This window comes from Seriola lalandi, unplaced genomic scaffold, assembly GCF_002814215.2.
Source record: "Seriola lalandi dorsalis isolate HSWRI2012SDOR001 ecotype SW California unplaced genomic scaffold, Sedor1 jcf7180002054685, whole genome shotgun sequence".
NCBI lineage: Eukaryota > Metazoa > Chordata > Actinopteri > Carangiformes > Carangidae > Seriola > Seriola lalandi.
Genome location: NW_019525238.1, coordinates 752,197 through 776,789, shown reverse-complemented (window position 1 = coordinate 776,789; position 24,593 = coordinate 752,197). Strand labels below are relative to the sequence as shown.

At 39.6% G+C, this 24,593-nt stretch overlaps 1 protein-coding gene and 2 long non-coding RNA genes across 4 annotated transcripts in view; 1 reads left to right on the top strand and 2 right to left on the bottom strand.

The window, feature by feature from the left end:
• Positions 1 to 24,059, top strand: part of grip2a (glutamate receptor interacting protein 2a) — a 33,702-nt gene extending 9,643 nt beyond the window's left edge. For both annotated transcript variants that reach the window (XM_087178363.1, XM_087178362.1), the window contains exons 4-24: positions 106 to 251; positions 1,247 to 1,330; positions 1,433 to 1,508; positions 2,168 to 2,313; positions 4,569 to 4,716; positions 4,808 to 4,977; positions 8,786 to 8,914; positions 9,188 to 9,349; positions 10,939 to 11,125; positions 13,008 to 13,153; positions 13,256 to 13,336; positions 13,707 to 13,770; positions 14,223 to 14,368; positions 15,195 to 15,339; positions 15,661 to 15,800; positions 16,487 to 16,669; positions 16,779 to 16,938; positions 18,309 to 18,423; positions 18,770 to 18,994; positions 21,245 to 21,391; positions 21,833 to 24,059. In XM_087178363.1, the coding sequence (XP_087034489.1) occupies positions 106 to 251; positions 1,247 to 1,330; positions 1,433 to 1,508; positions 2,168 to 2,313; positions 4,569 to 4,716; positions 4,808 to 4,977; positions 8,786 to 8,914; positions 9,188 to 9,349; positions 10,939 to 11,125; positions 13,008 to 13,153; positions 13,256 to 13,336; positions 13,707 to 13,770; positions 14,223 to 14,368; positions 15,195 to 15,339; positions 15,661 to 15,800; positions 16,487 to 16,669; positions 16,779 to 16,938; positions 18,309 to 18,423; positions 18,770 to 18,994; positions 21,245 to 21,391; positions 21,833 to 22,030 (2,998 nt within the window). In that variant the 3' untranslated portion in view covers positions 22,031 to 24,059. The remainder of the gene's footprint in view (positions 1 to 105; positions 252 to 1,246; positions 1,331 to 1,432; positions 1,509 to 2,167; positions 2,314 to 4,568; positions 4,717 to 4,807; positions 4,978 to 8,785; positions 8,915 to 9,187; positions 9,350 to 10,938; positions 11,126 to 13,007; positions 13,154 to 13,255; positions 13,337 to 13,706; positions 13,771 to 14,222; positions 14,369 to 15,194; positions 15,340 to 15,660; positions 15,801 to 16,486; positions 16,670 to 16,778; positions 16,939 to 18,308; positions 18,424 to 18,769; positions 18,995 to 21,244; positions 21,392 to 21,832) is intronic.
• LOC147818171 (uncharacterized) lies at positions 14,370 to 16,548 on the bottom strand. Its single transcript, XR_015438252.1, has 2 exons — positions 16,465 to 16,548; positions 14,370 to 15,775 (listed from the first exon to the last, which is right to left on the bottom strand). It is a non-coding gene; the product is annotated as an uncharacterized LOC147818171 (long non-coding RNA).
• LOC147818170 (uncharacterized) lies at positions 21,446 to 22,313 on the bottom strand. Its single transcript, XR_015438251.1, has 2 exons — positions 22,174 to 22,313; positions 21,446 to 22,024 (listed from the first exon to the last, which is right to left on the bottom strand). It is a non-coding gene; the product is annotated as an uncharacterized LOC147818170 (long non-coding RNA).
• Positions 24,060 to 24,593: the final 534 nt, after the last annotated feature.

The following is a 24,593-nucleotide window of genomic DNA, read 5'->3' as shown; positions in this document are numbered from 1 at the left end:
TGCACTTTAATAACGTAAATTTGCAACATTACTAACAGCATTGCATTTCCAAAAAAAACAGTTGACACGCAGTGAATCTGTGAGAGTGTCCGTCACTTTCCACAGGAGCGACCAGCTGAATGTAGGAGACTACATCAAGTCAGTGAATGGCATCAACCTGTCAAAGCTTCGCCATGATGAGATTATCAGCCTGCTGAAGAACATCGGGGAGCGGGTGGTGCTGGAGGTGGAGTACGAGCTGCCTCCATTCGGTAGGTGAAGTGTGCGAGATGAATACACGGCCTGAAAGTCTCTGCAGATTGAGAAAGCCCTGTGAAGAAAATGTGCAGATATTTAGACAAATTTTCGCTGCTTCCGAAACAAATGCTTTGTATTTCCAAATACAGGAAAACAAGAAATTGGTTTGTAATCAACAAGATTATTAGCTGAGGCTCCAGACTGTAAACAAAACGCACTGTGGCTTCAGACCTGGACATCCATATGATGCAAGTCATGTTGAAGCCACTGCATCTCAAAAAGACTCTAAAGTCTGACAGCTCATCTCATCTCAGATTTACACTCAACAACACTGTGACTTTTCTACATGTTTGCATTTTTCTCTGTGTGTTAATGTGTTTTTCAGCTGCTTTAATATCCTCCCACACCAAAAAGTCAAAAAGGCAATTTATTTATAGAGCACGTTTAAAAACAACAAATGTTGACCAAAGTGCATTAAACATGAAAATTACAGTTCATTAGAAACACAGACATACTTTTTAACATCATTAAGTAAATCAATAAAAGTGTAAGAATCAATGATTTTTGATTAATAAAAAATAAATACAAAAATTGCACAGAGAACAAAGAAATAATGAAAACAAGCTGTGAGCAGTCATGGCTTCATGGTGACGGTTATATTAAGGTGTAAGAATTACTCCTGTCATTCCCAGATCAAAACACACAATGTCTTTATTTCTACATGTTTAAATTTGGTTGAGAAATTTTTTTAGACATTGTTTTCATTTCAGTTGTGTTAAAACCACAGTTAAACTAGACATCTTTAAAATCGTAAACTATATATAAATCTTAAATGGTTAACATGGGTTAAATACGGAGAATAAATTTCTCCACTGAGGTTAATTACACATTTCACAATGTTGTGTTCACTCTCATGATTCAACGCTTACAAGACACAGATAACCTTTTACATTTCTAATACTTCATATATATAATATATAACAATTTGCCATTTTCTCCTTACTCTTAGTCCAGACCCCCTCAGGAGTCATAACCAAAACCATAGAGGTGTGTTTACACAAGGAGGGAAACAGCTTTGGGTTTGTCATGAGAGGTAGGTGGATGGGGTGGATGGGGATATTTCTTTCTAAACCATTCTGTAAAAAAATTAGTTCTAGCTCTTTGCACTTTTTTATCTCTGTGGTTTGTTTTTTAGGCGGCTTCCATGAAGACTGGCGCAGGTCTCGTCCTCTGGTGGTTACTTACGTCAGACCCGGGGGTCCTGCTGACAGGTGAGGACATGGACAGATGACTCAGTGTTTGCATATATACAGTACGGTCCAAAGGTCTGAGACCACTTTCCCATTTAAGTCAATGGCTTGTATACATTTTATGATTTGATCATGCACGAACGAGCCTATTCAGATTATTGTAAGTGTGCATGCATGCGTGAGTATTTTGGATGGCTAGACTAATGGCTATGTGTTTTACTAATTGCCTTATCTTAGTCCGCAATGAAAATATAGATAAATATAATATATAAAGAATAATGCATCAAAAGGATTTCAAATCTGCAATATTTGTATGTGCACACTATTATGTCTTTTGCATTAGTGTATGTTGAGGGCCGTGCATGAAACTGTGGCTTCGACACATATAGAGTATGTTATCTTCAAAGCTGAAAGGGCACTGCTCATCCTGAGGCTAATGCAGCACTGCACTCTTCCCCATGAAAACTGCGAGTACCAAAACACTGGAGCAAACATAATTCACCATCAAAGACTTTTACGGCCGTTTATCTCGTTTATCCTTCATCTCACCTGGGAGGGAACACTCATGTGGAACTGTTTAATGATTTACTGTGACTGGTGCTTAGACGCTTGTATGAGCATCTTGTTCTGGTCGCCTATGTTTCATTTTTTTTTCCCTTCCTCCTTCTGTGTGTCTCCAGAGAGGGCACTTTGAAGGCCGGAGACCGAGTATTGAGCATAGACGGGATGCCTTTAAACAGAGAGAAGCACGCTGACGCTTTGACCATGCTGATGCAGAGCGGCCAGGAAGCTCTGTTCCTGATTGAGTATGACGTCTCTGTCATGGGTGAGCACACACACACAGGGAATATGTGGAGGCACGGTAGGGCAGCGTTGCTCTGAGGGTAAATAATGTGGCCGTTTGGCTGGATGTGAATGAGTGTCGGTGCTAGAGATGCCACCAGGGGAGTCACTCGGGCCCGAGAGCACACTTCAACAGGGAAAGGGTAGATGATATTCAGTGTTTTGTCATAACGTGTGGCTCTCTCTCCTCTCCTAAATCAAAGCAAGTTTAATTTCAGTTGTTTTTTTGTATGCCAGAGTCCTTGTAGTACTTGACTTTATCTTTCAGGCAGAGTACGTCAGGCAGGACAACTTTCAGGAACAGTCAACGTTAAGGATTTTTTTTTAACATAACCTCAATAAAACAAGGTTGGACATGAGCAACAGACATTTTATATTATTGTATTGCACTCCTTTAAAGTTGGGGGATTCAACAAGATACAGATTCATAAAACAATGATCATAATCTAAGCAGCACAGGCCGAGATATCCTTTTTTTTAGTTTCTAACATGAAACATGAAAAGACATTATACAACTGTTTTCACAGCCTTTAGTAGTCATTAGAGGTCTTCACTCAATCCAAACAGGTCTGTGGAAAATCTCCCCAAACCTTTTTGTTGTACGTAAATTCGTTTTCAAAAAAGAAAGACCTGATCCAAGGGAGACCCGGTCACAGCCAGACCTGACCCGAATAGACCCTTACAGAGAGAGAACACCCACAAAGGCAATTAATTAACAAGCAGCTGCAGTGGAAAGGAGAAGCTATTTTGATAATCATAATTATAGCCTAAGAAAGAATGTGCAGTCATACAAACTAAAACAATTTGTTTCAAAGACAAATTTATTTCAATGATTGAAAGTCCAATCTCCACTTCCTGCATCAACAATAAAGCATTCTGAAGCCAACTGGGTGATAGATAGAGAAAAGACAACGCTCTAAACTTTTTAATAACTGTGATCAAATAAAAAAAAAACAATGCAGAGCCAATCTGACTGTGGAAATACAGAGTGAATCAAATCACAATATCCTCAACCTTTGGTCCAAAAGGAGTAAAATATGCCACTAAACGCAGGAGCTCACTAAATGATTATTACCTCCATTTGGTCATAGTGAGTAATTCCCAGGATTGCACACTGGTCTGTGCGAAGTAGGGCAGGTCACCGAGAACAGTTGACACACATTATCTCTCTGTATGTGGGAATTTAGGATTCAGACCTCCTGCCTTCAGCCTGAACCAGTCAGAGGGTTCACAGTTATAAGAAAAATGTACTTTAGAGCTGAAATCTGGAGAAATAATAGTACACTGAAATAAATAGGTGTGGTGTGACTTTCCCCTACATGTCCTCACTGTCCCTTCCTCTGTGTCCACGTCCTCCTCTGACCAAACCAACACATTTTGCATCTTCTTTTCTGTATGAGCATCGTGTTGTCTGTCCTTCTGTCTGGTCCGTACTGAGTAACTGTGACACCTGCAGGACGTAAAAACAATTTGTTTAAATGTCTCTGAGACATGACAGCCTAGATGTTGCACATGGAAACTACATTTTACAGCATGTGATAAGTTGCACTAAACACTGAGGATGAACATGTTACTGACTGAATCTGAAGGCTCACTTGTTAGAGGGGTGGATTATGAGTAAAACAGGCTCCTGGGCACTGACGTTAATGGCCCCCCAACCCTCCTACGTAGGAGCAAGACACCCAGACTGAAAGAAGAACAAACACTCAGATGTTTGTAGTTATTTTGTGTTTCTTTCTGTTGTTGCTGTTTTTTTTTTTAATCCATATTTAGTAGTTTTGCATTTACTTTTGGCTGCTTTGCATCTTGTTCTGGTTGTCTTGCAGCTCTTAGTAGTTGATTTACACCTCTCCGAATGTGAGAATTTACACAATGAGCACGTTGAAAAATATGCTTGAGTGATACAAATCATTTGAAAACCAGTGTAGTCCACCTCGGTCATCGAGGCAAAGTCAGCACATCACTGGATCAAGCAACAACAAATGCATATAGTGAGAGAATTAACTGTGGATTTGAGAATTGTATTGAATTACTTTCATTTGAAAATTGTGCCACAGCAAGAGAGAAAAACTGTAACAATGTAAATCTGAACACAGTGTGCTCACCTGTGTTGTGGGTTTTTTTTCCATTGTCGGTTAAGATTGTAACAATTGTAAAGATTATATTGTGTTCCTGACTATAGATGCATCCAGTGAACTTGTTGGCCTCTATCATCTCTGTGTGTATTATCTGTTTCAGAGGCAGTGCAGCAAGCCTCGGGCCCTCTGCTGGTGGAGATAGTGAAGGGTCCCTCTGCCAGCCTGGGGATCAGCCTCACCACAACAATATACAGAAGCAAACAAGTCATTATTATTGACAAGATAAAGGCAGCTAGCGTGGTGGAGAGGTGAAACCAACCTCTTTTATTTCACTGCTCCTCAGACAGTTTCCTAAGAGAAACTTTCCTGGCATAGTCTGACTATGTCTCACTCTCTCAGGTGTGGAGCGCTGCACGCAGGTGACATCCTCCTGTCCATAGACGGGACCAGCACCGAGCACTGCTCCCTGATGGAGGCCACGCAGCTACTAGCCAGCACCTCAGATGTTGTCAAACTAGAGATACTTCCAGCCAGTCAGAGCAGACTTCCTTCCAGGCCACAAGACACAGGTATGTCCTGCAGGTGACACAAAAACCACAGCAAGTCTATGTGAGACAGAGATATAAGACTCTGCAGTGAATGGGGACATCATTTGAGACAAAGCATAAGTGATATATTGGATAAAAATGTGTACAACTATTTATTTTCATTATTGATTCATTTGTTATTTATTGTTTTGACAAATCAGTTGATCTTGTGTTGTATAAAATTGCCCATCCCAAGTTTCCAGTTTCCATTTTAAAGCTAAAACAGCCTGAATTACCCAACATTTCACAAAAGGAAACGATTAAAGAATAAAGAGAAGAAAAAAAAAAGATAACTTGTTCTCATGAACCCCCGATTTATATTGAGATTCTTTGGGAGGGGCTCAATCCCCAGGTTGGAAAACACTGGTCTAAACTTCCAAGCTGTACATGAAATAGTTAAAACTAGCTTTATCTTGAGCAGCTACAACAGTATAATTCTGCTTACACATTGAATCAGTTTTAGAAAAAAAAAAAAAGTCATATATCAATCACAGGGAACATTTTACTGCAGAACGAGCATCTAAGTTCATTTTGATGATCATGCATCTGTTCTTTTACTTGCTGTCAGCAGGATTTTTGAATGCAGGACTTTTACTTGTAATGGAGTATTTTTACTTAAGTAAGGGATCTGTGTACCTCTCCCACTGGAATATCAAAATATGTGTATATAGGTCCGCTGAAGTTTTTCATATAAAAAAATGGAACAATATGACAATTGTAAGGCAAACTATACATTGAAATTTTGTACACGCTTGGATGTAAATATGCAAATATACAGGACAAAGCAAAGGATTTACGGGGGAAAATGTTGACTAAGTGACTCATTGTTTTAACACTACATCATTGAAATCTTTTGAAGTGGTTCTGTGTGTAGAGAATATACAGAAGAGCTCCAGCATGTTGTCCTCACCATATGTATTGTGACTGTTCTGCTTTTAGCTATTTTACCTACAGCTGTAAAGAGCTTGTCTGCCTCCAAGCTGCCCTCTTGCATGTGCTGTGAATCAGCCTCTGTGCGTGTGTTCGTGACGTGTTTGTGCCTGCATGTGTGTATGTGTGTGCACGCTGCCGGCCGAAATCCCTCTGCCTTCGCACTTGGCCTCTTATGCATACCAACGAGCTACACACAAATAGATACAGATACACACGCGCACACACACTTTCTCTGTCAGAGATCATGTTCGTGCCATGATCTGCAGACTTATTTCTGGGTCAGCAGCTGCAGGGACGACATAACATGTGAGCACGGGAAGCATCATACAACATGACAAAGCTGGAGTTCAGTGTTTTCTGGGATCACTGAATCCATTCTTCTATTTTTTTTTTTTTTTTTTTTTTTTTTTTTGCCCTTTGTTCATTAATTTGCCTGTTCCTGTCTGCAAGCTACACTTTCATTTGCCAAACTTCCACCTGTCTAGTTAAATCCTTTAGAGACCAGTATTGGAGTATTTAAATAGTAGTATTTAAATATTTTTGTATAGGCCTGCAACTAATGATTATGTTCATCAGGCATTACTCTGCTGATTATTTTCTATTAATCAATTGATTATTTGAGTTGTAAAAATTCAGACAGTAGTAATACAGTAAATGCTGGTAACATTACCCAGAGCCCAAAGTGGCATCTTAACAATGCTTGTTTTGTCTAAGCCATACAGTCAAAAGCTCAAAATTCTGAAATAAATATATTAAAATGATTTCAATAATTAAAAGGAAAAGCAGCAAATTCTCACATCTGGGAAGCTGGAACCATAAAACCTTTTATATAGGGTTGTATACTAGGCCATACTGGACTGCACTGTATATGCGTTCTGCCGAGTGTCGGCTGGTTTCGGCTCCTTATCTGTTTCCTTTCTCCCGCTCTCTGTGCTCACATATACAGTGTTTTAATCCAGCCGAAATTTTCAATAAAGCTGTTCTCATCTGCATCTTTTTCTCTTTCTGTTGTCAGACGGAACGAGTATGCAATAGTGACTGAAACACGGCCCATTAAGACCACATGTTAACCAGCAGTCACTTCCAAGCTGCTGCTAAAATCCTTATTTTATAACCGCGTCTGATAAAATCACCAAACACATGAGTTAAAGACAACGCTGTGATTGTGGATGTATTTAGAATTTCATTCACATTGTTTATCACAAAACATCATTTTTTATAAGCTTTTCGTATGTTTTATTCATGAAGTAACTAAAACTGTCAAATGACTGAACTTCAGTAAGAAGTACAACATTTCCCTCTGAACTGTAAGTGGAGTAGACGTATAAAGAAAAAGACAAGACAAGTATCTCAAATTTAAGTACAATTCTTGAGTAGTTACATTCCTCATATATAGGAATACTCTCCAAAGCTGCTCAGCAAAATTTTTGAACTGCCTTGGTTCATTATTAGTTCACTATTGAACTGTCTCAATAATGTCTCAGAAGTGCAGCACAGGCATCACTTGTCTATAAAATTACAGGCATGTATCTTCTAAAACCTCAATTCAATAATGATTCAGTTCTTGAAAAAGGCGTTGTGACGTTATGATAAGACGATATTTTCACGGCTTCTTTCCCCCCAGGATAAGGTACAATTATAAGATGCAATTTGTCTAATCTCCTCTGGGGATTTAATAAGACTGATATGGCCACTAAGAGATTAGGAGTTAATGTTTCCTTCTACCGGCATAGATTGAAAACACCATTTCTTGGAGAGCTTCCCCTAGGTGGGCTTAACGTAAGCCGGCAGAGAGCTTTACAGGTTTGATTGAGTCAGAAAGAAACCGGTTCTGTGAAAAGGGCCGTAGGTTCTCCTGCATGTATTTTGATTATGTGCAGTTGGATTTAACCAGGTCCCCTGAATGTGCGGCAAACACCCCATGCACCACTGTAGTCGTCCATGTTTCCAGCAAATCCTCCATCCATGTGAGCAAGTTGTCAAAGATTAGACCCCTGCAAATGAAGCAGCAAGGATTACTGTCACATGTAACATTCAGTGACAAATTTAGCTGCATGAATCTGTAAAGGAAAGTTAATTATTGAGGTGTGTGTCATGCAGAAGGTCAGCTGTTTCCCTTTGCGTGCTTCATAAATACGGTTTGACTGAATGTACTTTGTTACACAGGCTTTGAGAAGAGGGATAAAACGCCTTTCAGAATTAACAACAATCGCTGCTCTCCTTTTGGTTCAAAGCAGGAAAAGTCAACAGAATCGCAAAAAAAAACAAAAACCCACAAGAATATGAAATAAATTAAATCAAATTAAAGCACATTTAGACCAAACTGTTGTCCAATCAGATGCAGAGACAGACATCCTGCATCATCAACAATCAAGCACTCAGCTGTGCCCAATCAAGGTTAAGCCACATGCCTCCAAACAGCCAGTATCTTTTCCTCATGATGCCCAGCGGTCAACTTACTCAGACTGGTTTTGCACCTTTGGGCCCTTTTGAAAGTGAAATTATAAAAATGATCTCAAATTTGCACTCAGCTTTTTGGAAGCTTGCTAGTAAAAGTAAGATTTTTTTTTTTTTAGACCCTGCACCACTTCCCGTTCAGCTCCCTGTGTCTAACTGAGTCTCAGATGCTCATCAAAATACATTAAACCACAGGATTTAATCTGCTGTACCATGACAAAAACATTAAATATCAATTACTATGCTCTGAATTATCCTTCAGGCACTGTGTGGTGTGGTACAGATTTAGATACGGGAGTGAAAGCGTGATTTCATGGGTAGAATTTAGAAAACTGACAACAGATCTAGAGGAGTTGATCTGCTTGACTTAATGGACGTGTTTGCCTCCTTGCTGATGCAGTAAAAGTGCAGAAGAGCAACCATCATCACTGGGACCAAAGCAGCAACTACTGCCATCCCCCACATGCCAGCCACAGCAAGACATGGAGCAGCCCAAGCCACCCACACAACCAGCAGGACCACTGCAAATGTAAGTTATCACTAGTGACAGCACTGCTGCTGGCAAGACACCATAGCAGGAGCCTTTTCTTCTGCACGTTTGTTAAATCTTTTTCCAAGAGGTTTACTCCAACACTGTTTCCACATTTCTTTCTTTTGTTGCATGTTCCCATGAATGTATGTTGCTGCTGCTGCTGCTGCTGCTGCTGCTGCTGTGGATGGATGGATGTGAATAAACAGTCACCGTGATGTTACTCTTATTGTACCAACCTTTTGATACATGTGTTGCTATGTCTCTTTTCAGCTCTGGTGAGTGGTGGCTTCTCCCCTTCCTCCACAGCCACCTCAGGCTTCAGCAGCCAGGGTAGCAACACGCTGCCCTGCCCCATCCCTCCGATCGCTCCCACCAGCCCCCGCAGCTCCACCGGCAAGAGGAGGAACAGGAAGAAGGACCACAAAAGCTCACGTATGATAAACCTCATACTTCTTCTTCTTCTTCTTCTTCTTTTTTTCCCCCCACATTAAAGGGTCAGTTCAAGCATATTCCTCATTAGTATGTGGTGCACATAGTTTTGGTTTTGGACATATTTACTCAGTTGCCAGTTTATAAGGGTACACCTAACCAAAACTAATGTTTCTGGTGCCATTAAGTTGTTTTGTTCGATGAATTTGTTTAATGGTGCTTCTGTTATTTTGCCCACCTGTTTTATATCAATCAGTGTATCGGAATATCCGAAATGCCTCTCTGTATAACACAATACTGTTTGCACCACACACCAAAATCTCCAAAATGATGATAAAGTTGAATCAATCCTCTCTTTCAACAGAAACTGAACATGATAATCTTCATGAAGGGAGCATTTACTGCAGGACTGTTGAATTAATTTTAGCTAGGTGTTCGTAATAAATTGTCAAATGTGCGTATGTTAATAGGATTTCTGCCCCCAATTTAATACAGTGGAGATGAAAGGGATTTGTTTGTGAGTACTGAACATGTCTTTGTATATATCTCTGGAAACCAAACAACACTTTTTTTAATTACTTTTTGGCATTTTGATACAGTACATTTATTTAAACATAAAAACGTAGAGAATCGCAGGTATATATACACATATATGTGTGTGTGTGTGTGTGTGTGTGTGTGTGTGTGTGTGTGTGTGTGTGTGTGTACACATATATGTGTGTGTGTGTATATATATGTTGCATATATATATATATTTGTACTGTATATCAGTAGACAAATTAATGAAAAATGAAATATGGTGATAAATGTAACTGTTAAAATGAGATAATCCACCTTCACTGTCAGACTTAACGGTGGCTGCTCAGTAGAAAGACGTTTTATTGAAAACACACAACGTCCAGCATCATTAGTGGGCTTAAGTTTTAATTTGTTCAGTATGTTGGGTTCAAAACTAATCTCTAATTAAAACTAAATCTAATAACTAGTTTGTGTTTAGAGTTGATTAACATATGTTAGCATGCTGGTGTTAGCATCTAGCTTAAAGCACTATTGTAAAGCCTGGTATTTGAGCCTTTATTTTAGGTTTAAATTTAATGGCCTCACATCACAGAGATTTAAGCTGCTCAATTCTTCCTTTTATTCACTGCAATTTGAAAGAGCATAACAGTGGTATTTTAGCCCATTTACTTTAAATAGCGTGCACATAACATCACAGCTAACCACCTGCTGTGTTTTAGATATTCTAAAGGTTTTTTATTTATTTATTTATTTTGAGAAAATGGTTTTTGCTTTAATTTTGAGCGAGCTGACCCTTTAAAATGTCGCTGCAGAGTGTTAGAACACCTTTCCCTCCCTTTTCGCCCCCTCACTGTGTGAACAGATTTGACTGATCACTGACGTAAACGTGACTGACGTAAACTCTGATAAGTGAGTCATTCCCTTTCCATTCCCATGTTGTCTCTGTGGGTGCATGTCTCTTCCCCTTACCCTCCTGCTTTTTTTGTCCCCCATAATCCCTCTCTTGCTCCATTTATCTGCCACTTCTCCACTAATATCTCTCTTTGATGTGTCCCCTCCCCTCTCACCCACAGTATCTCTGGCGTCCAGCTCTGTTGGCCCAGGGGGGCAGATTTTTCATGTGGAAACAAGCGAGGTCGTCCTGAGGGGAGATCCGCTCACAGGTTTTGGGATCCAGCTGCAGGGGGGTGTCTTTGCCACAGAAACCCTGTCCGCTCCCCCAGTCATCCGCTTTATTGAGCCCGACAGCCCGGCTGAAAGGTAACGGGCTGAGACACCTAACGAGTAAACAAATGTCATATAGAAAGTCACCTTGAACTTAGACGGCCTTAGCGCTAATCATTCAGCCTGGCAATGAAACGCCACATGTGAAAAAAGGCTAATTTTAGCCTGGTGTCTCAATGAGTATTTCATCTCGGGGCGGGAGAGCTGCATTTGTCTAATGCAGCAGTGGTTCCCAAACAGGGGGTCTGAACTCACAGAGTGGGTCACGAATCATATTTGAGGAGTCACAAGATGATTAAAAGCTGAAAAACATGCTGTTATGCAAAGTTATTTTTATCTTTTTCATATAAACTTTGTTTGTTTGTTTTTTTTTAGCCATGCCAGCCTTAGGGAGAGCACTGTGGGTCTGTCAGTTGGTTGGTCCGTGGGTACACCACTTTTGTCCAGAATTAAATATCTCAACAACTAGTGTATATATTGCCATGAAAGTTTATACAAGACATTCATGGTCCCCAGAGGATGGAGCCTATACTGACTTTGGTGCTACTCTACTACCAGTAGTAGATTTATCACACATTATTCATGGTCCATTAGTGTTTTTTTATAATGGTAAAACCTGTTCCCCAATATTCCTATGTATTATATTGATTAAGGCTACATGTTGCAGTCCAATTAACACACAGCTCTGATCAGGCCAGTGCGCAGTATCTGTCCTTGTCTCGCAAGATTAATGACGGTGTCTGTGCCGACAGCGCAGGGCCGTCTCCCCTGGGTCTTGTAACACGATTAGTCCAGGAGCAGTTGGACAGGAGTGACTCAAGTACAGCATCCAACTGTGATGTTGGTGTCTCAGCCTCTACACAAGGTTAATGAGCAGCGGCCGTTAGTGAATTAACAGCAGTTGACAGTGCTTCAGTGTATGCCCTCGCAATTAGTCGTCTGAAAAAATGTGTGATGTGTGTGATTTTTTTTTTTTTTTCTCCTATGTGTGAATTTGCTTGCTGAGGTAGTGTTCAGGTTCAAATAAGGTCAGTTTGTAATGTGTTCATGTCAAGCCCAGAGGCTATGTATACATATGTTTTTATTTATAAATGACATTTTAAACATTCAGCTTATGTGACATGTTGTTAAAGTTAATGACGCCGAACCATTTCACTAGAAGTGTACATTCAAAACCTTGCTGATGCTAGCACACCGAAACCACATCAATAAGTTCATTAACTGACATAAGATTAATCTCCTACTATTTTTGTAGTCCTTTTATGGATCAAATTTTACAATGTTTGCTGCTTTCACCCTCTTGAATATGGGTGGTTGGTGTGTTGTGGTATTATATAATATTTAATTCACTATCTTTGGGTTTTTAATGAAACAAAACAGGGATAAAAAACAAGTGACATACTTTCTACTGAAGTTCTACTTGCTGATATTTTAGATTATATTTGTAACTGTTTTAACTGGTGCATGAGTGTGTGTGATCTCTGCTTTGTGTGACTGAACCTTTTTTTATACCAAGATGTGTTTTATTTTATTCACCCAACCCATTTATGTCAGTGAGGGTAGGCTAAATAAGAGAAATACCTCTCTGCTTAACACAATACAATCGAATAGCCCCACAAACTACAGCCTCCAAAATTATCATAAAGTTGACTTGACACCTCTCTAATGTAGTTTAAATAAAAACTGCACATTATAACCTTCATCATGGTGGGATTTATGGCAGAATTTGTAATTAAACTGCATTAGTTTCAGCTAAGTGTACCTGATAAACTGACAGCTGGCTATATGTTTTGTTTTCATGTCTCTTGATCTCCTGAATAAAGATAATGGATAAACATTTAAAGCTAAACTAATTTACTCATTTGGACCTCAGGCTCTTTGACATTTTTCAGACTGGGCTGTATTTTTCTGTGTAAAGGTGTGGGCTGCTGCAGGTTGGAGACAGACTGTTGTCCATCAATGGGATCCCGACTGAAGAGGGCACTTTGGAAGAAGCCCATCAGCTGCTCAGAGACTCCGCTCTGTCCAATAAGGTCACAGTAGAGATTGAGTTTGATGTCGCAGGTACCATATAGCACATGTACTGCACTTAAAATTGCAAATATAAAATATTTCTTGCTTTGAGATGGTTTTTCTGCTCAAACCTTTCCTTTGAATCTCACTCAGAGTCAGTGGTTCCCAGCAGTGGCACCTTCCATGTTAAACTGCCCAAGAGGAGAGGCGTGGAGCTGGGCATCACCATCAGTGGTGAGTTTTTTTTTTTTTGGCAACCAAACATACAGCAGGGGGCAGTGTTGCTCAATAATACCCCACAGACCTGCTTACTGTTAGTCCCCTTTTGAATCAATGTTCTCTGATCCATAAAACCCGGGCTTGCAAAAGCATGAGGGCACATACCTCATTACCTCTGAATAATGCTGGCCTGTACCGGCATTCATCATTACCCTTTCTGCTCTAACTAGCTGAGAAAAAAAATGCAAACAGGAAGCCAACTGTGACAAGTGCAACAAAAAGAACAGAAGCTTGACTAATTTGAAATATTTAGAGTCACAGCTAACATGGTTTTATCCTGAAATAAAAACTTTTCTTTTTGTCAATTTCTCTTCTGTTTCATCAGCAAGTAAAAAACCTGGCAAGCCCCTCATCATCTCTGACATCAGAAAAGGAAGCATAGCACACAGGTATGTCCTGTCATCACACAGAGTTAATAATGTTACTGCTGAATGTTTTGTTGCTCCAGCTCTCACTGCACTAAGTCATATACATTTTCTTGTAAATACAAAAAGGACCTGTGGCAATGACACGATGACAATATTTCTGAACACTTCACAGCTCAGGGTGAACTCAGTTTTCCAGGCTCATGTGGGATTATTCACGAACAAAATAAAATTGTTTTGTGAATCCACTGTGTAATACAAGCCTAATTGGATTGAGCTATCAAAACTGGATCAGTAGGGCAGAGCAGCTGCATTTCAGAAGGGCTCAGTGTTGATTAGGTTGAGGGTGAGGTTACGGTCACCCCCAAGGATCCCACTGAGAACACCGGGCTAATAGGATTCTGATAGTGAGTCAGGAGCAGCAGCTCTCTGGTCCCAATTAATAGCTGTGATCCTCTTGCTCTTGTGTCCGGTAGAACAGGCACTCTGGAGCCTGGAGACAGGCTGCTGGCCATCGACAGTGTGCGTCTGGAGAACTGCACCATGGAGGACGCCATGCACGTCCTGCAGCAGGCCGAGGACATGGTCAAACTGCGAATCCAGAAGGATGAGGACAACATTGGTACATTAATCACTTTAATTATACACAACATCAATCCAGTACATGAGCAGAGGTTGAAAGTGATCAAGCGCATGTATTCAAGTACTGTAGCGTAATTTAATAGTTTATAAGTTTAAACTTGTCAGATGGTTCAGTTCAAATAACTGTTCACAGCCCAAAGAGGTAAAGTTATCCAGATACTGTCTAACGTTAATAATCTGATGATTAGTTTCTCAAATAATCGTTATTGATTTGTTAGGTCCATTTAAATATCAGAAAATGGTGACAAATGTTTATCACAAGCTCCCAGAGCCCAAGATCAATATCATATTAAATTAAGAAACAAATATTCACATTCCAGAAGCTGGAGCCAGTGAAATTCTGACATTTTTGCTTAAAAAATTACTTAAACAATGAATCGATTATCAGTATAATACAATTATCAGTATTATAAAACGCGCTATTATTCTGTCATTTCACTAATTGATTAATTGATTAAAGGTTTCCGTTTTACACTGGACTAAATAACGGAACTATACATAAAGTAGTTATAACTAGCTACACCTCGACTAATTATAACAGTAAAATGCTGTTTATATATTGATGCATAATCTGTACTTTTTTTAAATAGTTGTATTGGTGCTTTTACTTAAGTAAAGGATATAAATACCTCCTCCACTGTTCTATATAAAACGAAACAAATCTCCCTGGACTTAAATAGCTTCTGCACTTGTTCATTTGCACAAATAATTTTCTCCTGAATTGGTTTGTCTTCACAGGGTTCATTACATCTTATGTAATCTTGAATCTTATGGATGGTATCTACTGTTATTTCCATGTGCTGTAGATGAGTTGGAGATGTCAGGCTCCATAATCTACACAGTTGAGCTGAAGAGATACAACGGCCCACTGGGCATCACGATTTCTGGCACAGAGGAGCCCTTTGACCCCATCGTCATTTCTGGCCTCACCAAGAAAGGCCTGGCAGAGAGGTGAGGGAAGGGCGGGGGGGAGGGGGGAGAGGTGAGAGGAGGATGGGTGGAGGAATGACAGGCTGGGGGTCAAGGTAGTTATTTGAGAAGATGGTGACACTTAGGCAAGTCAAATCTGTAGTGGCCCCCTTTTGAATACGGTATTTTTTGAAATAAACAAGACAGTAAACAATGGCTGTCTCGTCTTTTCCTGTAACAAGAAGCCTCTTTGTCTCTGTCTCAGTCAGCACACTGGCAGCCTGACAGGTTTCCTGGCCCGCCTGTCAGTACTGTCTGGTATACTCTGGTATCTCTGTCTCCTCTGCTCTCCTCACCCTGCAGGACCGGGGCCATCCATATAGGGGACAGAGTCCTGGCCATCAATGGTGTCAGTTTAAAAGGAAAACCGCTGAGCGAGGCCATCCACCTCCTGCAGATGGCTGGGGAGTCCGTCACCCTTAAGATCAAGAAACAAGCCGACCGTATGGTTTTGGGTTTTTTAACTTATCTATTTATTTTTAATTTCTCATTGCAGTGTGAAAAAAAATATCTTGCAAATGTAGTTCCAGCAATGAGTTAAAATAAAAACAAAAAAAGACGAAGAAAGCAAAAAGGAGAGTTTCATTTAAATAAGAGACTGAGTAGATAAGGGCAGATGGATTCATAAGTTACATTGTGACGCAACACTAACATTCACAATTATGCCATTTTTTTCAAATGTTTTTGTCATTAATTTTAACTTAATTAATTCTCCGAAAGACAGAACATCCCCACTGAACACTGTACAGTTATATATTCCCTTTATTCTTTGCCAATCTTTTACCATACATTGTTCTCCTCTTGATCTCATAGCACAAAAGTAATCTTCCTTTACTTAATAGCACTTTCACTTACAAAGGAGGAAGAAAAGAGAAGGAGGGAGAAAAATAGAGGAAACATAAAGAAACAAATGCAAATTGGAAAAAATTAGGTTGTAAAATAGAAAAAGAAAAGTTTTGTTTTTTAAAACAGTGCTTTGATTTAGCGTCTAATACACGTATAGGCAGTGGAAGTGTTTTTATTGTTTTAGAAATGTCAGAAAGTGTATTTCTTTCTAGTTTAATTCTAGTTCTTAATTCTAGTTAATTCTAGTTTTTTAATACTCACTTGAGTCAGTGTTCGTTCCCAGAGTCTGATGGCCGCCATCATCCAGACAGAGAAGCCGGGTTTCTAAGTGACACGGAGGACGAACTGACAGGCTCCCAGAAGACCAGTAAACACTCAGAGGTCTACTCTGCCACTGTTCCCAGTATAGACTCTGCCATGAGCTCCTGGGATAGCTCAGGGTTCGACGCAGGCTACAGTAGCCAAGGTGAGGCCCACTGGATGCTTGCTGCATAAAAATGACCCATTTCCTTTCTCGCATCTAATGAGATCAGTGGCTTTTCTTGTTTTGTTTTTTTTTTTTTTTTTTTTTCCAGGGACATATCTTCACAAAGCATCTGATATATTGCTCAATCCAAATGAGTGGAGGCGCTCGAAGCACAGGAGCCAAACCAGTTCGAGCTCGGCAGGTTTAGTCCACCACACAGTGCTGTATGATGGGAGATTCACTGAGGATGAGTGGGACAAGATACCAGGGTAAGTGCAGTTTTCCCATGTGTCAACATCTTGTTTTATGTCAGTGCAGCTTTAAGTGTTTTTGATTTCACAGCAGAGAACATATTTAATTTAATTTATATCATATCACATTGGTGGAAAGTTATTAACTCAAGGACTTATGTACTTTTCTAAAATTTTGCTTAAGTTTGTCCATTTTATTTTATTTCTACTCCACTACATTTCAGTGGGAAATATTGTACTATACTCTATTTACTCTACTCTATTTATCTGATAGCCATACTTAGTAGTTATTTTTCAGATTAAGATTTTACATTAAAATGTAATAATTTTATAAGATACAACATAACGTTTAAGATTAAATCCAACTTTTTTGGCTTGTGATCTCTCACAAAAAACTCTTGTCATATTTCAGATGTCTGAGTTGTCTGAATATCTCAGATAGTTTCATTTAAATACTGGTTTGAGGCCCAAAGAAGTAAAATTATTCAATATTTCACAAAAAAATCAGATATTAGGGGGAAAAAAAGCTAACTCGACCTCAAACCGCATCAACTGTAAAATGCTGCTTATATATTGTTGCATCAGAAATCAAAAATCTAATAATGTTGGGGGACATTTTTCTGCAGAATGAATACTTCTATTTTTGATACTTCAAATGTATATAGCTCATAAAACCTCTGAGCCTTTAATTAAGTTGTTTGAATACATGACTTTGACTTTTAATTGAAACTTTTACTGCAGTAAAGGATCTGAGTACTTTTTCCACCACTGTGTAGAAGTAAAAGTTTCTTTCTTTGGCCCTTTTTGAATTCATTGACAAAGGCAAACTGTTGTCTCTGAGTTATTTTCTCTTCATTTTGTGCTGTATGCTTTCACATTTTGTGCTTTTCCAAACTGTCCTTTTCTCTTCTTTCTCAGGTATTCTCTCTCTCATCTGCTTTACTAACTGCCCACGAGCTCTTTGGTGTTTCACATAGATACATCTTTTTCTGTCGCCCCTTGTCCACACCAAAAACGTTTCCTCAGAAAAAGCAACTAAAGCGCCCAAGGATACATCAGCCTTATCTGTCTCTTCACACTTGACTTTTTTTCCCCTGAACTTTTGTGTCACATGCTTTCAATTTTCTGCTTTTTTTTTGTGGGGGTGACGTTACTTTTGTAAACTTGAACTCTTTTAAAGGCTTTATCTAATCTAGCGGACTCCTCAGCGTTTGAGCTGCCACAAGTGAGAGAATTTACAATAAAACCTCACTGAGGTCCTGAGAGATTTTCAAAGGGACTCTCCAGCGTGCAGCCCAAAAACTGCATTTCCCATGCTGCCTTTGTACGCAGTACCGGCCTCCAGACTGCAGGGCTGCTCTCATGTTCTGGTTCCTGCATTGTCATAGATTCATCAGCCCCCCTCGTTGCCATGGCACCCTGAACCAGGAGGACAGCTTCTGGTCCCAGGCTCTGCAGGACCTCAAGACCTGTGGCCAGTCAGAGATTCTCAGGGAGCTGGAGGTAGGGCGACCTCTCCTTTTCCTGTTTCCTCTCCTCCTCCATCTGCTACTCATGTATTCATAGACCAGTGTCTGCCTAAATGATCATGCCAGATGAAGCATTATGATAATCACTAGAGTGTGTAATCTGTTATTAAATCTGACAAGACAGGCTGGGCACCTGCTGCCATACTGACCAAGGAAGGCATTTGCACAATGGCTCTGCCCCTAATCAGGCAGTTTTTTCTGCAGGAGAGATTATACATGTATATGTGTGTTTCCTGTCCAAATAATGTCTTTTTTTTTTTTTTTTTTTTTTTTAAATATATGACGCTCTAATAATCCCTTTTCATTCTGTGCTCTTTCAGGCATCCATGACAGGTAGTGCACTTAGTCTGTACCTAGAGGAGACCAAGACTGATGAAGATGTGATGTTTCAGTCTGAAATTAGTCCCATTAAGAGGGAGGGAATCCATGCCGAGTCTGAGAACAAAAGCAACCTCAACATGTCGACTGGAGCCAGAGACATATCAGCCAGGGGCAAAGACGACCCTTGCGATATTTTGTCCCCAACAACTCTGGCACTGCACAAGGTAGTACAGTTAGGGAGTGGCTTTAAACATTTCTCATCAGAATAATGAGTTTAAAAACATACAACAAAAGTTGTTGAGAATTACAGGGTACAGACAGGGGACCAACAGGTTTATGCCACATTCATATCAAATGATTTTAAACCGTAATTACAAGCAACCCAGTGGGAAGAAAACGTTGACATCAGCCTCCAACTTGGAATCGTTAGTCAGACGCCAACAATGTCTCCCCCAAGACCAACACACATGTAAATAAGCTGATGGCTGTTACATCAAAAATAAAATCCAGTGTTAACACTAATATAATCAATTCAGCTAATTTCATTGGATCCATATACTGTTTGTTTGTATCTGGTTTCACTTGGTGAGAAACTGCTACAAATGCAAAACATAACAAAAGTAGCAGATTTAAGATCATCAGATTGATCCTACATTAAATCCCAAAACTACATTTGTATTGTCCATTATATAAAGGGTGCACCTGTCTTCCCAGATTTATTCTAATGTTTTGATCCCCAGGACGATGATAATGTAAATTAAAACTAGAAAAGCATTCCATATTTAAATTTTTTTTTTTACCTGGTTTATGATTTATACCCTTTTCCCATTCTCCCTCCCTGTTTTACCCGGTAACAATACTGTAACCTGTAATTATTAAGTTGCTACTCAGTAATCTAAAAAATACTTGCAAACAGTGTAAAGTATTAAGTCCCTCTTCAACACAAAGTTTTTACTCTTTTCAAAATCTAACCACTATTCTACTTACCTTGAAGCTACCCAATAAGTATTTTATACATACCTCATATGTATTATATATATTCCACTGTAATTAGCAAATTGTAATCCAAAGCGTTACTGAATCATCTATATTATTATTGACTGATCAGTCAGCTGCACTCACTGCTTGGTGAACAAGGTACAAACAATAGTGTCATGAGGGAACTTCCCCATTATGAAGTTTATACCTGCGTGCATCCTCCACTTAACTCACCGCACCTGTCAGTACAGTATAACTGGACCCAGTGGATACCTGGCCAGTCAGGACTTGCACCGTGTGATGACAAAAACACAACAACACTCATTATACAACGTTACCTGAGCCAGGTGCACATGCTGTGAACCCAGACTGCGTCAGTGTACTGTTTGCTGGTGACTGACTGGGCTGACACTGGGCCAGTAATAACAGAGCAGCTCACAGTCCTGCAGTGTGGAAATTAGAAATATTTTCAGTTGACACATCTTTTATGATATCATGGAAAGTCATCGGAGCCTGACGTGCAGTGTCGTCAAAGCTGTTTCTTGTTTGGTTATGGTTAAACTGCTGACCTTGTTAATGTGGATCTCCAAATCCAAACTGAAACAAATAATACAAGGCATGTGGCTGTGGATACTGTAACTATTTAGTATGTACAGGAGGTGGACAATAAAAGACACCTGTACATTGCAAGGAAATACAACATCTGTGCAACAATTACTACAACTGAAGTAAAAACTTGTATGTGAATGTTTGTGGGCTCATATAAAATACCCGATATGCCTTACATTTTATTTTATGTGCACCTTGTGTTTTCAAATTTTTAACATTTTGGGAAATACACTCTCTTGCAAAAGGTAAGATGAGAAGATCGATACCATTATTATATCTGTATGTTCAATATGAAGCTGTGGCCAGTAGCTGGTTGGCTTATCTTAGCATAAAGACTGGAAACAGGGTTGAAGTGGTCGGCCTGGCTCTGTCCACTGTAGCTCAATCCGCTGTAGGAAGTCACTGCACACAAGAAAGACAACAAACTACAACTTGTTATTGAGCTTTAGAGGTACCAGTAGGTAAACTTCCTTTCTTTTGGATGGAGCTGGGCTAGCTGACCTGCCTTTTATGCTAAGCTAACCATATCATGTCTGTATCTTTGTATTTAATGTACAGACATTTAGCTTTCAGCAAGAAAGCATGTCAGCATATTTCCCCAAATGTCAAACTGTTCTTTAAAATACATGCAATACAACAGAACTCAACATTTTTACTATAAAACTTATTTAGAAATTAGATGCAGTTTGAAAGTTGCGGCCATTTAGGAGGCAGCAGGAACTAATGAAAGACACCATTGATTTTCATTGTTACATGTTTCAGTAAGATCCAATTGTTTTTCTTTTACTTATATGGACTAAAGGTCACAATGTCTCTAATCTGTGTAGATGATATTTATGATAATGTGCTATGTTCTACAATCTCTGATCTGTGCCCTGTGTTTGTAGGTGACAATGAGGAAAGACCTTGAGAGCCATGACTTTGGTTTCAGTGTGTCTGATGGGCTCCTGGAGAAAGGGGTTTATGTCAACATGATCCGTCCGGATGGCCCTGCCGACCTGGCGGGTTTAAAGCCTTTCGACCGCATTCTTCAGGTACTGTTTATGTTTATAACCCCCATCTTCAAAGGAATAGTTCCTTTATAGGAATATTTTGAGAAATACTTTTATTTGCTTTCTTTCCAAAGATCAATACCACTCACATCATGACATCATGGTTATCTCAGCTTAGCATAAAGACTGAAATGGCTAGCCTGGCTCTGCACTTCTAAAGCTCACCAATTAGCTAATCATGTCTATATTGTAAATATAAGGCTACAGCCTTAGAAACGGCTAAGAAGTAGCATGTATGCTATTTCAACATAAAGAATTATTTTGAGATTATTGTGGTGATGTCAAGCAAACAGCAGATTGCCAAGAAATAATCTGGCACATTCATTGCTCTGCTGTTATTCCTGCTAAAAAAAATAAAATGAAACTCTTGCCAATAGAGCAATAAGCAACTATGATGTATTTTCATTGCTTCAAATCTTCCAGGTGAACCGTGTGAGGACCAGGGACTTGGACTGCTGTCTAACTGTGCCCCTAATTATGGAGGCTGGAGACAGCCTGGACTTGGTCATTAGCAGGAATCCACTGGCGGCAGCAGACACAGGGCTGCCCGACGACTGTGATGACCCTTCAAACTCACTGTTCTGCTTTCCCGAACACAGGACCAACAGCATCGCCCTGTGACCACAAAGACAGACACTAGCTTTTTAAACACTATAGCGCTGGGACCACACACACACACACACACACACACACACACACACACACACACACACACAAACACACACACACGTATGTCACGCACGGTTAAGTTTGTCACATTGTACCTCTGAGAGAGACCTTCACACTCATGTTCAGCACGTAGAGCATCCTCTCACATGGGCAAACGCAAACAGCCACTATCCACCGCCTGAAAGCATCTCTCACTCACTAAGTTACAAGTGCATGTGTTCACTCTTGCCGGTTTTAGTCACTGTGTTCACATGATGCAGTTCAGAGGAGGCTCTGGCTTCGGGGGAAGATTCCCCCCCCAACCCCACCACATCCCTTCCTTTTCCAGAGGCGAAGCCACATGTAGAGTTATATAACAGGGGAGTCATAGCTTCTGACGGAGCCAGGATGTCAACACACACGTCTCCGCTCTGGAGAGAGACCAACACTGCACACATGCACTGCATAAATTAACAATCTTTTTGCTTTAATGGGATTCATGTTCTCATTGAAAGAACATCGACCCAGTTGTATGAAGTGGATTTTCTTTTCTTTCTGTTGTACACAAAACACTCGCATGCAGTGCTTTATATACATATAAAACACAAACACTGACACATAGGGTGTAAGTGGATGAGTTATTTCAGCCACGTCTTGGCTTACTGCCCTCGTTTCCAGTCTCTCCTCCACACTGCCTGCCCGAGAGAAGGGACAGTGCCTCCAAATAGACAGAATGCTCTCTGCTACTTGCCAGGTATCATTAACTATATTTTAAAGCCCCTTATATCTTAATACCATGAATGCTTGTGAAGACACTCTACCCTTTCTGTTTTAAAGTGGGTCTCCCTTGAAGGATTAATAGTTTCTAAATGGTTCCAGAGAAACTCTGGTGTTCAGAGATAATGTTGCATTTTGGATGTTCTGTTTTTTTTTTTTTTTCTTGTCACTGTTCTGATGACTCAGACACACGTTTACAAAGATATTAGTCTCAGTTCCACGTTCTTCACGTTTCTTTGTACCACTGCATTTGCACATAAGCCACGTTTCTCTATTATGATCAAAGAGTTCAAATCTCCCTTTCACCTTTTTCACATTTCCCTTTCACCGTGTGAATCTGAGTCTCTGTATGTGGCATCGCACCAGAATGAATTATAGGTCAGGTCGTGGTTTATCACTGATGCTTCCTTAAGTGAATCACATCCTTTATCAAAACAGGGGATGAAATGCCTTTCAATTTTCAGTGATGAATGATTTCACTCCACATCTGACTGGGTTGATCATCAGTGTGTTTCACTCTGCAGTAGCTGTTTCTCCTACCGGTATCTATAAGCATGTTAAGCATGCGTAAGGTTTGTCCTCAGCAAGTAGCTCCTCCTTGTAACAAAAAACAAAAAAAAAACTGGAGTTTGTTCTGTTTGCTCCAACTGGATCTTTGTGAGAGTGCTCCCTTTTTTAATCATGAAATTGTGTTTTTATAAAGTATTTGTGTAACAAATCTGGCCTGCTTATCAAGCTGCCTCTCTGGAAATAAGAAACATTTATTTCATGTCATGGCTGAGGTGAACATGTGAGATAGTTGCACTTCTTCAGAGCAGCCTTAGAGACTGATTCATCCTTGGGACGGTAACTTTTTTCAATCAGATTTCTGACTCATGTCTTTTATTAAATGTCATGTTGTATACTGAGGCCTATTTTTAAGGTTTTGTATTTATTTGCTGTATTGTACCTTTATTTTACCGTATAATGTATCATGGTATGCAGTGCTTTATTTTTATTTACAGTACATGCACATACAGTGTAGTATCTTCATGTAAGCTGTGATACTGAATGTGGCTGCACAATTTTTGGTTGATTTCCACGTCCTCCCTGAATATGTCAGGAATCAGTTCAAAGGAACTTGAGATTTATTGGATATTATTTTATTTTTGTTATTTAATTTATTATAAACTAAGAAATGTATTTCTTTTTATGAGAATAAAGTTATGAAACCATGGATAATTTGGCTCTGTGTGCGTTGTTTAATTTGGCCCTCCCCACAGAGATTACTCACACTGACCCTGAGTGTGTCAACACTTGGGTGTAATGCAATGATGGAGTGCCATGAAATTTTCTTTAGACATTCTTTGTCATCATCTTACTGATGAATTGATCCAATAACTTTTCTATAGTGTCACCATGACATTGACAGTTTGGTTTTGAGAGAGAAGTCACGACAGATATTACATGGATTGCTGTGAAATTTGGTTCAGACGTTCATGTTTCACTCAGGAGAAATTGTAATGACATGGTGATGTATTGATCACCTGACTTTTCATCTAGTATCGGATGAACATTGGAATCTGTCCAAAAATTTGGTTTATGGCGAAAGACTTTGAGTTTCCGATCAACTGTACACCATATTTAGTGCCAATGTTAGCATGCTAACATGCTAAACTAAGATGGTGAATGCTACTAAGTGCTGTCATTTAAACCTTAATTTCAAGCAGTCGATATTCATACCAGCCTTTGAATTCTGACTCATTTGATTGGAAATTTC